At 28.2% G+C, this 13781-nt stretch overlaps 1 protein-coding gene across 2 annotated transcripts; it reads right to left on the reverse strand.

Annotated features, from left to right (window-relative positions):
* Positions 1-973: 973 nt before the first annotated feature.
* Positions 974-13630, reverse strand: LOC127278348 (uncharacterized). 2 transcript variants are annotated; one of them, XM_051300044.1, is made up of 6 exons: positions 13299-13630; positions 6732-6845; positions 3661-3824; positions 3023-3594; positions 2684-2951; positions 974-2616 (listed from the first exon to the last, which is right to left on the reverse strand). In XM_051300044.1, exons 3-6 carry the CDS (start codon positions 3806-3808, stop codon positions 2159-2161), a joined length of 1446 nt encoding a protein of 481 aa, XP_051156001.1. In that variant the 5' UTR covers positions 3809-3824; positions 6732-6845; positions 13299-13630; the 3' UTR covers positions 974-2158. The 2 variants fall into 2 exon arrangements, with proteins under 2 accessions (XP_051156001.1, XP_051156000.1); XM_051300043.1 differs by lacking the exon at positions 6732-6845 and having other exon boundaries at positions 13299-13629.
* Between the last annotated feature and the right edge of the window lie 151 nt (positions 13631-13781).

Consider the following 13781-nt stretch of genomic DNA (forward strand, 5'->3'; position numbering starts at 1 on the left):
TATATATATATATATATATATATAATACGAAGACGAAATATATTACGAATAGCCGCATGTGTGTCTGTAATATTCGTAAGCATATCAGAATAATCAAACTGATCAGGAGACTCAAAGGACAATCTCTATACCTTTGAATATTATGTCATTCCATTATAACAATATCAGGAATATATATATATAATATTCCATCGAAAATGTGCGAATAATATACACTTTGTGCTGTTGCATCGAAAACATATTACTTTGTTTATATTATTTACCATAATTTTATACTATTTTATAATCTAAATTAATAAACATTTATTTACACTTTATTTGAAATTCGTTTGCAGGAGAGACTTTACTCTCTCTACTTTAATCAAGTCCTTTACACGAAACAATAAAACATTTCCATTGAAAGTGGAATTTTGAAAGGATAATCTACAGCCAAAGTGTAATTAAGGAATGTTCTAATTACATACTCTATATATATATATGCACATTTTCTCTCGTTTTAGTCTCTATTTAGGAAAGTATGCTTCAAGTGTATTCTTCTTTCTAAACTAAAAAGAATCTGTCTTAATTGCACTGACACGTACTTTCGAAGAACCGTGCTCAAACTACGCTCCCTCAGTTAAAAGAACAGACTGCTTAGTAAATTTTATTCTCTGTCGCGTTATTCATTTTATTGCATTTCTCTCTCATAGAAACGAAGAAAAACTTCTTCTCTTTCTTTAAAATTTTCTCCAAAAGATCCAATTTATGTTTCATTTAATTTAAACCGTAAAACAAACAAATTCATCATCATTTAATGAATTTTACAATGTAAAAAATTTTCTTAGATAATTAAATCGTAATAATTTCAAATTACAATTTTTTACTTCAATGAATATATTTTGAATGAAAAAAAAATTTATTTTTAGAAATCATTAAAACACTTGTAATATATGAAAAGCATTTATGTCTTCTTTTCGGATTTTGAACGTATATATATGGGATAATGTTGAGGGGCTTTATTACAAACATAAAACTGACAAAAAATACTCTATACATATATTTGAAAAACCTTTACGATTCGTTGCGCTTGAACGAATCATATAAATGCTCCCCCCCGCGAAGCCAAGCCGTCATTCAAGTGGAATTAACTGTTCCGTCGAGTTTTGGTACGATTAAAATTGAATTGACTATCGTTATGCAATGGAATTGCGAACAAAATCGAAGGAAGGTGTGTGGGAAGAGGAGGAGATTCATTCGATTTCCGGTCGAATGGTCGGGTGAGCGAACGAAGGTGTGACTGAAAAATGTCCGTCGAACCATAATTATTATAGCTATGAGATTATATTTTATATATATGTATATATATCGATAGACAGATGGGTATTCATGCGACATCTATTTGTATATATATATATATATAATTTGACATAGTCATGCACTTGATTTGTTTTTTCGCCTCGCTTCACACAGAAATAATTACTATTTATTCGGGCATAATTAACAAATGGAATTCTAATTTATTCATTTTTGTTTTGCAATACAATTTGATCTTCTCAACGTTAAACAAAATCAACAAGTATAAATTAATTTTAAGCCGTAAAAAATATCATCGACTGTTTCGAAAATACAGTTCATACCTAATTTACCGACAGTGGTACACTAAACTAGTAATTTAAAACTAAATATCATTTTCTAGTCCAATTTTTGAAAAAAATAGTTGTGGCATTATATTTACATTACAATTGAACATATTTAGAAATTATAAATGAAATTTTATTCTTTTTATATATAGATATCATGTTATAACAATCGATTTGTATTTCTCAAAGTTTCGCATCAAACGAGAATCCGTTGTCGCTGAAAAACTCAATCCTCCACCAAAAGTTTAATTACTTTTCTTTGCCTAGATTGAGAAACTTTTATGAAATTTTACTTTTATTATTATTTTCTTTTTTTTTTATTACTTTTGCTGAAAGTTGAAATTCTTCTTTTGAATGAATAATCAAACAGCTCGAGCATAATGATAATTCAAATGAAGGATTTTTTTTTTATGAAAATGGAAAATAATTATGTTATTGATAACACATTGTAAAAAATTTATATTACAATTGTAAAAAAAATGAATTTTATTCAACTATAAATTATTAAGTTAATAATACAAACATTGGAAATTAAGAATTTAAAATTCTATAAATTCAAAATTCCTGCGATCGGGAAAAAAATAATCTGTAAAACTATTTGTACCTTTGACGCGTTTAACGCTTTTGAAAATTTTTAATAAAGATGAGGTATTTTCAAAATTATTTACTACAATACCAGTGTTAAAGGTACTTAAATATAATGTCACATTGTTTTTACGTTTTTTTGTAGCACTTTCCGCAGCATTCAATAAATCATTATTAACAAGTGAACATCTTTCAAGTAATAAAAATTCAAGATTTAAATTATTTTCTATTAATTCACATAAGCCATTATTTTCTAAAACAGGACATGTACTTATTTCCAAATATTTTAATGTATTTATCTTTCTTAAATTAAGATCAGTCAAACGTGTACATGATAAGGCCAAATGTTGAAGATTTGATAATAATTCTAAACAATTTCTTAATTCACTATTATTATGTAAACATTCACAACCTGTGGATGATAAATTTATTTTATTATCCTTTTTTTATTCATTAAAAAAATAATGCAAAATACTTACCTGAAAGACTCAAAAATGTGAGATTACAATTATTACAAATTTCACGGAGAATATTTGTAGTTAGTGCAATACCATCAAAATAGAATTGTTCAAGATTTTCCAATTTACATATAGCATTCAATCCATTTTCTGTTATTGAAGAATTTCCACTTATTGCTAATGATTTTAATGTTATTAAATTAGATGGAAATGATCCCATTGCTTCATCGGTGAGAATAAAACATTGAAATAGAACAAGAGTATGTAAATTTGTAAATTTATCAAAAGCCTGAAATAAGAAAATTACAATCAGATTTTTGGAATTATAAAAAGAAAATTATATTTAAATATAAGACTTACTTTACGAAAAAAACTAGTCAAAATTGAACGGCAATGAACGAGGACAATTTCCTCAATTGTATCACTGGGCAAATGTAAAAAACACGCACCAGTCATGTATAATGATCTACCAAATGATCCAAGTCTTAGGACTTTTAATTTTTTCGTACGATCAAAAAGTTTTATTAAGGCCTGTTCATCAAATTTACTAACCCATGGCTCAAAACCAAGTCTCACTAAATTTTCACAATTTAGTAATAAAAGTGATGTAATTAAATTTCTTGCATCAGAAAATGATGATGAAAATTTTTGTCGATTTGTCGATAAATCAGATATATTTAATGTCTCCAATTTTTGACATTTTTTACAAACATCTTTTATTGAGACATAATATAAAGTTAGACGTAAACTTTTTCTACTTAAATCAATGTCTGTTAAATATTGACCGCATCGTTTTAATACGTCTTGCATTATTTCGTTGCTAATAAATTTTTTATCACTATCAAGCGACCAACCCCATGTGAATGGTGAAAGATCGAGTATTTTGAATGTGTACCATGATTTTTTACTTAATTTTTTCCAACGTTTACAAACTAAAAGAAGAATGAAATAATTTATTTATTTTATACAATAAAGTACATGGGAAATTTAAAAAATACCTCTTTCAATTTTTATTTTATCTATAATTGGAAGATGCTGGAAAATTAGTATTAGACAATCATCGTTTAATGTATTAAAATTAGTTGTTTCTTCATATTTATTTATGATTTCTGCTTCTTGTTCGTTTGCCATTTTTTTTATCTTCATCACATTTCGAGATTATCTGTAAGTAGAAAGAAAAAATTTATCAGTAGTTAATAAAATACAAATGTAAATTAAAAGAAGCTTTGCTTTGCTATTGCCGAAATAACTTGATGCCTTTAACCTTCGCTTGACAAGATGCCCACCCAGGGTGGGCCAGACAAATTGAAATTGCCATATCTTCTAAAGTTTTGCCTTAATTGAATCGCGATTTTAAGTCACTGAACAAAATCTTAAGAACTTTCAAAAAATGTAAAAACAAATTTTTAAAAAAAATTTCTTCTTGATTATTTATAACTTTTATCAATGTATGTACGGAGATAACCGGGATGATTCAGATATTTTTGTAATTCTATTTTACAAAAAGACTTGAAATCATGCAGACTTTTCACTGTGAGTGTTTTATGATGTCAAATAATAGATATAAAAAATATTATATTGCATTTTTCATTTGTTTAAACAATTTATTGTTATTATTTATTAACTTTCTTTGTTCTGCACCTAGAAAGATGCAGTTTTTTTCTAATTTTGCAATTTATCAAGCCGAATATAATAAAAGATAGATTTGATGTAAAATTATTAATTCAACAATTGTTTAAACAATTTATTGTTGTTATTTACTAACTTTTTTTGTATGGCACCTGGAAAGTTGCCGTTTTTTTCTAATTTTGCAATTCATCAAGCCGAATATAATAAAAGATAGATTTGATGTAAAATTGTAAATTCAACAATTGTTTAAACAATTGTTAAATTAGTAAATTTATGTCAAATCTGTCTGGCTATATTATATTCGGTTTGATAAATTGCAAAATTAGGAAAAAACTGCATCTTTCTAGGTACACTACAAGAAAGTTAATAAATAACAACAATAAATTGTTAAAACAATAGTTTGAATACTAAATTCATATAAAATCTTCATGTTTATTATGTTGAGCTTGTTAAGTTGCAAAATTAGAAAAAAATTGCAACTTTCTTGGAACATTATAAAGAAAGTTAATAAATAGCAACAATTATTTGTTTAAACAATTGGTTAAATAGTAAATTCATATAAAATCTTTGTGTTATTATGTTGTGCTTGTTAAGTTGCAAAATTAGAAAAAAATTGCAATTTTCTAGGAATATTATGAAAATGTTAATAAATAGCAACAATTATTTGTTTAAACAATTTATAATAATAGTTGTTGCAAATTGAATTATATATTTTATTTTATTTATAACCTTTGAATTAATAACTACGAAGAAAAGGTAACAAATTTATAAAATTCTTCTACTGTCGTATGTATATTTGAAAAAGTTATAAATTATTAATAATAAATTGTTTAAACAAATAAAAAATCAACAAAATATTAATAAAATATATTATTTGGTAACATATAACAATTTTGGAAAAAAACTGAATGATTCTAAGTTTTTATTGCAATATACAAAGAAGAAAACATTTGGCCCACCCTGGGTGGGATCTTGTCAACCGTGTATATAAAAAGTATCCAGTCCGGCGAAGGTTAATACTACGTGTCTATTGGTTCCCTACCCGAGACGCGCGCTGCTATTGGTAGAAAAGAAACAAGGAAGGAGGAACGCGAGAGAAGTGAATATCTTCTGTTCTTTTTCCTCTCATTCTTCATAACGAAAACAGAATTGAACGCGCTCAATTTTAAATGATTGTAAATATTTTAAAAAATCGCGATTTCTTTTTCTATAGACAAAATAAATAGAAGGGGAAACTTGTTTTATATCTATATAGGAAAATGATTATTCAAACACAATATTATTGCCAAGCAATTTTGTCAATATCAAGACTCCAGTATTAATGTATTTGCTTACGATTACGTTTAATCGGAAATCGACTAAATTCGGATCTCGAACAGTCGAGAGAGAGGAGTGTCCAGTTCATCTTTCACTAATCCCATGAGCACCTACACCAATAGTTTAGTTACATTGATGGCATTTAGAGAAGTTCCCTAGCGGGCTTATTCAACCCAGAGAACTTTGATGAATGACTTGACAACTTTTGAACTCAAACACCAGAAATAGGATCGAACTATTGCTTTGAGACTAACTGAACGATCCAAATGTCTATATGATCGAAACTCATTCTCAATGATCCTTTGAGAATAGAAAGTATATATTAGAAATATATCCGTTTAACCGAATTGCCAAATAGAACTCAATCGTATACTTCAAAGACCTATTTAGAAAATAAATTCAACTCAAATGTTATTTTTATTTAATTTTATATAATTCAATTTTGAATCATTATTTGCATTGTATATAGAAATCATTTTTTTTATTTAAAAAAAAAGTATCATTTGTAAAGGAGAAATGTTGTAAAGAGGGCGTAAAGTCCGTATGATATTTCTTGGGGAAGTAAATTGCTTGAGGTGAAATGTTAATTTCTCATCATATACAGGTAATATAAAATATATATATATATATAAATTTCACGTCGTGGATGAAATTTCATTTTGCATAATATTCGTGAATATGATTTTCTCGACGCAGTGAAAATATGTAGAGCGCATGCTCCACGTGGTCGCGGGTGTGTACGCAGCTCGATCGTTGGAATTAACAAGAGCATAAATTATCCTATTCAGTGCAAGCCCTTCATAACTCAGTAGCGAAATTAGCATAGGATCAATATTGCTTTTTCACATTACCATCATCATATAGCTTATTGCATAATAAAGGACCAAAAAAGAATTTAATGAGCTCTCAATTTGACAAAAAATTACAATTTTTTACGATTCAAAATAAGAACCCCCCCCCCCACAAGTTTTTAAAAAATTTATTTTTTAACTTGACGGTATCAAATTGATCAGATCAAAAACATTACATTTCTTTTGGTATTGATAAGTCTTTAAATTAATAACCAAGTATTGAGTTGTTCTTTCTTTTTAATTTTAAATGCAGAATATTTTTTTTTACAAACCCTTTTTTCAGTTGGGATAGGCTTGAATTCTAGACGAACTCGAGATTCAGGACGAGAAAGAATTTGAGAAATTCCATTACCTCCACTGTAATAAGTATATTCATACGCCGTTATCTAGAAAAAAATTTGTGGTACTTGAGCAATCTGAAGTATTTCTTTATTCCTCATGATAATTTCTTTTATAATTTTTATTTTCAAAAAAGTAGATCCAGGTGTAATCTTTTATAATATTTAATATAGCAGATTATTTACTCAAAAAAGAAGATAATAAATAATTTTTTACGAAACTCTTTGTGTTAAGTTTTGATAATTTTTTGTTTTTATTTAGAAAAAAGTATAAATTTGGTTACGTTTTACGAATTGAAGACAATAAAATTAAATTTTGCTTGTGAAGATTTTCTATACAGTGTGTCAATTTATAATTTATTACATTGAATCATGCAACGAGTTTATATAGAGGTTCAATGTATTACGTATTTTCATCTCACGTACTTGGCATTGACCAATCACGAGAGCGAGTACGTATTTTGTGGTAGACCGAGAGTCCTGTGACCGGTTGTACTCAAAGGAACGCCGAGGTTAACGCTTCCCGTTCAAGGCCAAAGGATAGAGGCTATAGTATATACTCGGTGCGGAAGAATAAGTAAACTCAAAGTACAGAGCACAACATTCTATATAAAGCTGAACAAATTTCTCATTACTTTGTATATAAATATTATATTACAAACATATTTAATACAATCCACAATTACAATCTACAATATTATAATCTATAATTAAAATTAACAATTAACAATTCTAAAAAAAAAATTTCTTCTGAAGCTGATAAGTTTTATACGAACATATGTGATTAAGTCACAAATATGAAAAGGCAGATTTTCACTCTAATGTGCAAATACAATTTTCCTCTTAACACTTATAAACGATCGTATAAACTTCTAACTGAAGAAAATTATATATCCCTTTTGAGGATTCTCGTTAATTTAGTCAATAGTATGCGCAATGTAAAATAAAGTTGAGAAATTACGAGAATCCTAATAGTTTCCTAGAGTTCAAATCACATTCTCTATATAACCCAATTCTATATTGATATTATAAAAGAATTTTTCTACACGGGAAGAAAAATTTCCTGAATAATTCACAGAAATCACTATTTTCTTATCATATAGAAAAAAAATTAACATATAACAAGCTTTGGTGCCTTAATCTATACTAATTCTTGTGCGGTCGTGGCAAATCCAATGATATTGTACAAATTTATATATATATATACATATAGCAGAGATTACAACAACAGATAATGGGTCAAATGTGAAGATACAAAGTGCTCATAGTACCAAGTAGGAACATGCAAAATGTAGCAGTATTACACAAAGTACATTCGTCTCCTCTAAAGTATATATACTCTATAGCTTCGTCGGTTATGCTAAAGCACATATATGCATATTCAGTGCCATGGATGGCCGACTACTCGTTGGGTGAATTAGACTATTTGGCTCGCTCCATTATTGAAGGAAAGCTACGGTATAAGGGAACTGCTGCAACACCTCGTATATATATATATATGTATATATATATATATAAAATACTCTCTCGAGTTACGTTTGTAACTTCGCGACCTAGTAGCTCTCACCAAGTTCGAATTGAATCGCTAACCTCAGGGACAGAGGCAGGAAGATGGCAACGGAGTTAGAAACCACAATTATGTTATCTGAAATCGCTCTAATATATATATAATATTTCTTTTCAAAAATCAACAATCAGAGATTTTTGTTATATTTAGATTTTATTATAACATCTAACACAGAGAAGTTTGAAATAAATAAAAAATATTTCTTTTCAGAAACTAAATTTATTTTTGACGACAAAACCTTAACGGAAATCAATGTGCGACAGTCGATCTTTACAAAATTGGTTTCAATTCCAAAAGAATGCGAGGACCCAATATGCCATTTGTGTTAAAGCATTTCAAAAGCTATTTGCAACGCGGTGGCATTAATTACAGGGGAACAGTAATCATTTTCACTCAAGCTACTATAATTACACGCACAATTTCACTGTTACTCTTTGAAAAAGAGTAATATAAACCTTGTGAAACAAATCAGGGCAGAGAAACAGAGGACAAATTTCAATGCATAAGAAAGTAAATTTTTTTTTAATTAGGGTCAAAAAAATAAACTTTAAATTAACCATAACAATAAGTAGAATTTTATAAAAATGATATAATCCGTATAAGACTACGTAAAATTTATTACTCAATTATACAAGAAAAATTTTGGTACCAGTTACTTTAGAACCAGTTATTTTGGTATCAGTTGCTATGGTACCAGCTATTTTGGTACCAGTTACTTTGGTACCAGTTACTTTAGTACTAGTTGCTATGGTACCACTTACTTTGGTACATGTTGCTATGGAACCAGTTACTTTGGTACCAATTACTTTGGTACAACTTACTTTGGTACCAGCTATTTTGGTATCAGTTAATTTGGTACCAATTACTTTGGTACCGCTTACTTTGGTACCAATTACTTTGGTACCACTTACTTTGGTACCAGTTACTTTGGTACTAGTTGCTATGGTACCAGTTACTTTGGTACTAGTTACTTTGGTACCAATTACTTTGGTACCACTTACTTTGGTACCAGCTATTTTGGTACCAGTTGCCGTAGTAACAGCTGCATAGAAATTATTGCTATGATGATAATCGTTGCTATGGTAATATTATTATTCGTAATTATTATTACAAATTTTTTTTAACCAAAATCTATGTAAACCTTTTTATTTTCCATAAAGTTTTTAAATATTTTTATGTATACTGTATATTCACATCTATATCATGAAGATTTATCAGAAAGACGCGAGAGAGGCAACCGCAAACATGAAAGTTAGCTTCTTACTTTTAGCGTTAAACTCCAACGTTAAATAAAGTCGTAGGACGTTTAATTTACATACATTTACCTAGAAGCTGATCTAACTCGTCTCTTTTAACCCTCCCCGTATCTTTTTTATAGACCCAACTTTACTCATCTCGTGTGCGGTTAGTTTTTCTTATTAATTATTATAATTACTAAAATAAATATCGAAACTACAAAAAATACAAATTTCTATATTCTATGATTAAAATTTCATTTATTTTTAGTAGAAGATAAGAAGAGCATAAGCTTCAAATTCATCTTTCAATGAACTATAATCACCGCTAAGAACCTTGTTCCCCATTATTCCCTTATCCGCATTCAATGGCAGCAACAACTTTTAATTGCACTTCCTCTCTTGTCTTACGGGCGGCACCTTGTGTTACGACAATGAAAGTGCTCTGTACAAATTATACTCTAAAGGCAAGGAACTATTAATTGCACCGACGACGAAACTCGGTCAAAAGAAGAGATTGTTACAGCTTAAGGTATGTGGTTATAACTTTTTCACTGTTTTCTATATAAAATATACATCATTGTGTTTTAATTCTCTCATATATTATACAACCGCATAATTTAATCCATTTTTTTTATGACGATATAAATATATATTACCACACACATTGTATATATAGGTGTTGAGCTTTAATCGCAAATTAGTGAGCGCGCGGAACTTGTTGTCAGGTTAGGTGCAAGTGTCGAAATGTCATGAAAGGTTAACTATAGTTGAACGAGTTTTGCCTTAAGTTAGACTTCAATTTCAAGCTACACACCATGGTCTCTGTAGGTTAATGATCTTACTAACTCGAAGGTGCTTTTCCATTATTAGTTCGCTTTGGGGATGAAACCTCTCCTTTTGCACTGATGTGTGTCCAGGGAACTCGACGCGACGTATTTCACCAAGCAATGTGGAAATAGTAAAACTTACTGGAATTCTATAAAATACATAACCTAAATCGAAACAGGTCATTTCATTAAAAAAAAACGAAAACTCCACTATATATAACCAAACTTTTGCCACAGTTCCAAGATTTAAAAAGTTTTAGAACATTTTCCAGACCATTTGATGTTGAATAAAGACTCGGATGACTTTTGATCTAGGTAATTTCGAATTATTCAGTTTCAAATATCCAATTTTTCTTGTAGCTAACTCTTAGAATCATAGTAACGTAAAATATGTAGTTTCTATAATTTAAATATGTAAATTTCGTATCCTGGTTAGTGATTAATTTTAAAAATGTTGTGTTTTTTAATCAAAATTAAAAGTAACAACAAAAATGATTATTTTATTTTGCATATTCAATTTTTGTGTTTATTTTTCAAGAAAGAATATGGTTAAAAATGGTACATTTCGCGCATATTATTTTAGAAAAAAGCTCGAGGCATCGATATGGGATTTACATAGAAGTATTATTAAATTACGCTTTCGATATTGGAATTCCTGGGGATTAAATAGGCTTGGTTATATTCACATTCAAAATAGTTTTTTTTTTCTCTTTTTAAAATTTTGTTGTGTTTCACGTTTCATCACGTTTATTTTCAATAATTACATTAACTCAACAATTTTTGCACTTTTAATGAAATATTAATTTTAAAATCATTTTCACGACATATATAACAATATATATTAACAATGTAAATTAATATACGAAAGTTGATAAATGAAATAACAATTATGAGAATTGAATTGCAAAATGTTGGAATTCATAATGAACCAAATTCTAACTGTGAATTTGGCTTTTCCACCTCTTGGAAACATGCAAACGATGTTGCTAAAGTCATGTCAAACTTGATTGACTGTCGACTGTATTTGACAGAGACACTAATTTCAGTTCATGCACAACGTGGAGCCAGGCCGTTTCTAAGCCCTATGTACACTTAATCTAAGCTGCCTCTCTCTCTCTCTCTCTCTCTCAAAAGCAATACGTTAATTATACCGTGCGGCCTGCATGTTCAAGTTTACATCAAGACAGACGATCCAGGCAGATGATCATTTTACCAATTATTCACGAATATATGTATATAATACCAATACCTAAAAAATCATCAAATTTATAATGAAGATGAACTATATTGAAATACATATATAGTTGGCAAAAAAAACCAACATTGTTCACTTGAATTTGGTGATTCGCGACCTCAATAATATGGAATATTCGACACCGCACGCGATGCGCTCGACAACAGTCAATCAACTTGTCCTGGAGCTGCTGGGGGGCAGAAAAAAAAACGAAACTCGCAATTGGAAATGGAAAACATTATTCAACGGATGGTGGCATATTTTTTAATTAAAATGGAAGTTGCACAAGCGTTTCGAATCGTAGTTTTGCATTCGCATATCATACTATGGACGTATACGCATTAGCAATTGGAACGAAAATTCAGAGAACAATTTATGAGTGGCAATAGATAGAAAACAGGTGGATCAATTTCATTACTTTTTATATCCTCCAAAAAATTTTCATCCGATTAGCATACAATGAATAATTGGCCAATCATTCGACTGTTAATAATAAATATACATATATATAATTCTTCAACATTTTTCAAAACACAATATATTTTATTTTTTCTGTTTCAGATATATAAACAACATAAAGATCATTAAAGAAGAAAGAACGATTTTTAATTATAAAATGTAACTGTTTTATACTTTTTGCCAGGTGGTTTTTGGTTACCAGAGGAGGTTTATCAATTTATAGGTACAGAGACGACAAAGTAAAACTATATCGTTCTAACATTTTTTTATCCTTTTTCAGATGCAAAAGAAAGGATTATTGATAAACAAAAAAGAAATTTTTAGAAAACTAAATCATAACCTTATCTTTATGGATGCCTCGTTCGTAAAAGTTTTATATATAGTGAAAGCAAGGGAAGCATCAATATAAAAAAGTTTTTGTTTTAAAATATCAAATCGTATATCACCAATAATTGATCTTCTTTAATGGACATAGAAAAGTGTTTGTCAAAAAAACCAAATCGTATTAAAACGTAGAAAAGTGTTTGTTTCAGAAAACCAAATCGTAATAAAGTTTTTGTTACAGAAAACCAAATCGTAATAATGGATAGAAAAGTGTTTGTTTAAAAAAAAAACCAAATAATAGTGTTTGACTTATTAGAAAACCAAATCGTAAATATTTAATTTTAGTATCTTTCGGTAAACATTATGAATAGGTCTTTATTTAGAATATAAATTGTTAAAAATTCTAAAAAGGCGTTTTTTAATTTAATTTTCATTCTTGATATATTTTTGGTTATAGAAGTTTGGTAGGTTGAGTCTTGGATATAATAGCAGTACTCGAAGTTGTCGACAGATGGCAGCAGTTAGCAGAGGGTAAAAATACAATTTTCCATTATTTCTAATTCTTATAATTTCATATTTTTAATTAATTTTTATAGATTAGCTAATTCTTTTTTATTTATTACTAAGAATTCCTACATATATTTCTGAATTTTTAATAAAATAAAGTTTTTATTATTTTAATAAAAATCTTTATATTATTTTTTTTATTTTAATATTTTACTGAATGTAGGTATATATTTTCTTAATATATTAATAATACATTAACAATATATTAATAATATATAATAATTATGTTCTTTTTTTTAAATAAAAATTTTCAAATTTCTTATTAATAACTACATATAGACTAACCTCTTATTGCAATAGCGATAGTTTTTTTTTTTTTAGTTAAATAATTTGATGTACACTCTGATGAACTATGAACAATGTAGTATATACATTTAGAGGAAAACATATTAGAAAACACTTAAGAAACCTTACAAAAACACTATTATTTAATATTGTCATTGAAGGGCAGGATTATTGGACTAAATAAAATATAAATGTCATGAATTCTTCGACAGAAATTCTATAGATGCAACGAGTTTTATCATTTTATCTTCTGTTTCATGCAGCAAAAATGTAATGTTGTCTCTTTTTACTAAAGTGTATTGGCATTTCATGCGCGAATACACGGCGCAGTGTATATTATTGTGAGCTACTTCTCTTTTACATTGAAATCTTATTTTTAACATTTTTTAAAAACTTTTTTTATATTTTTTATATCTACGTTATTAACAATTTACGTAAATAATAATAAAAAATATATATTTAAAACAATATCAATATATCAAA

Source organism: Leptopilina boulardi, unplaced genomic scaffold, assembly GCF_019393585.1.
Source record: "Leptopilina boulardi isolate dan_hultmark-lab unplaced genomic scaffold, ZJU_Lbou_2.1 LbouV2_202, whole genome shotgun sequence".
Classification (NCBI taxonomy): domain Eukaryota; kingdom Metazoa; phylum Arthropoda; class Insecta; order Hymenoptera; family Figitidae; genus Leptopilina; species Leptopilina boulardi.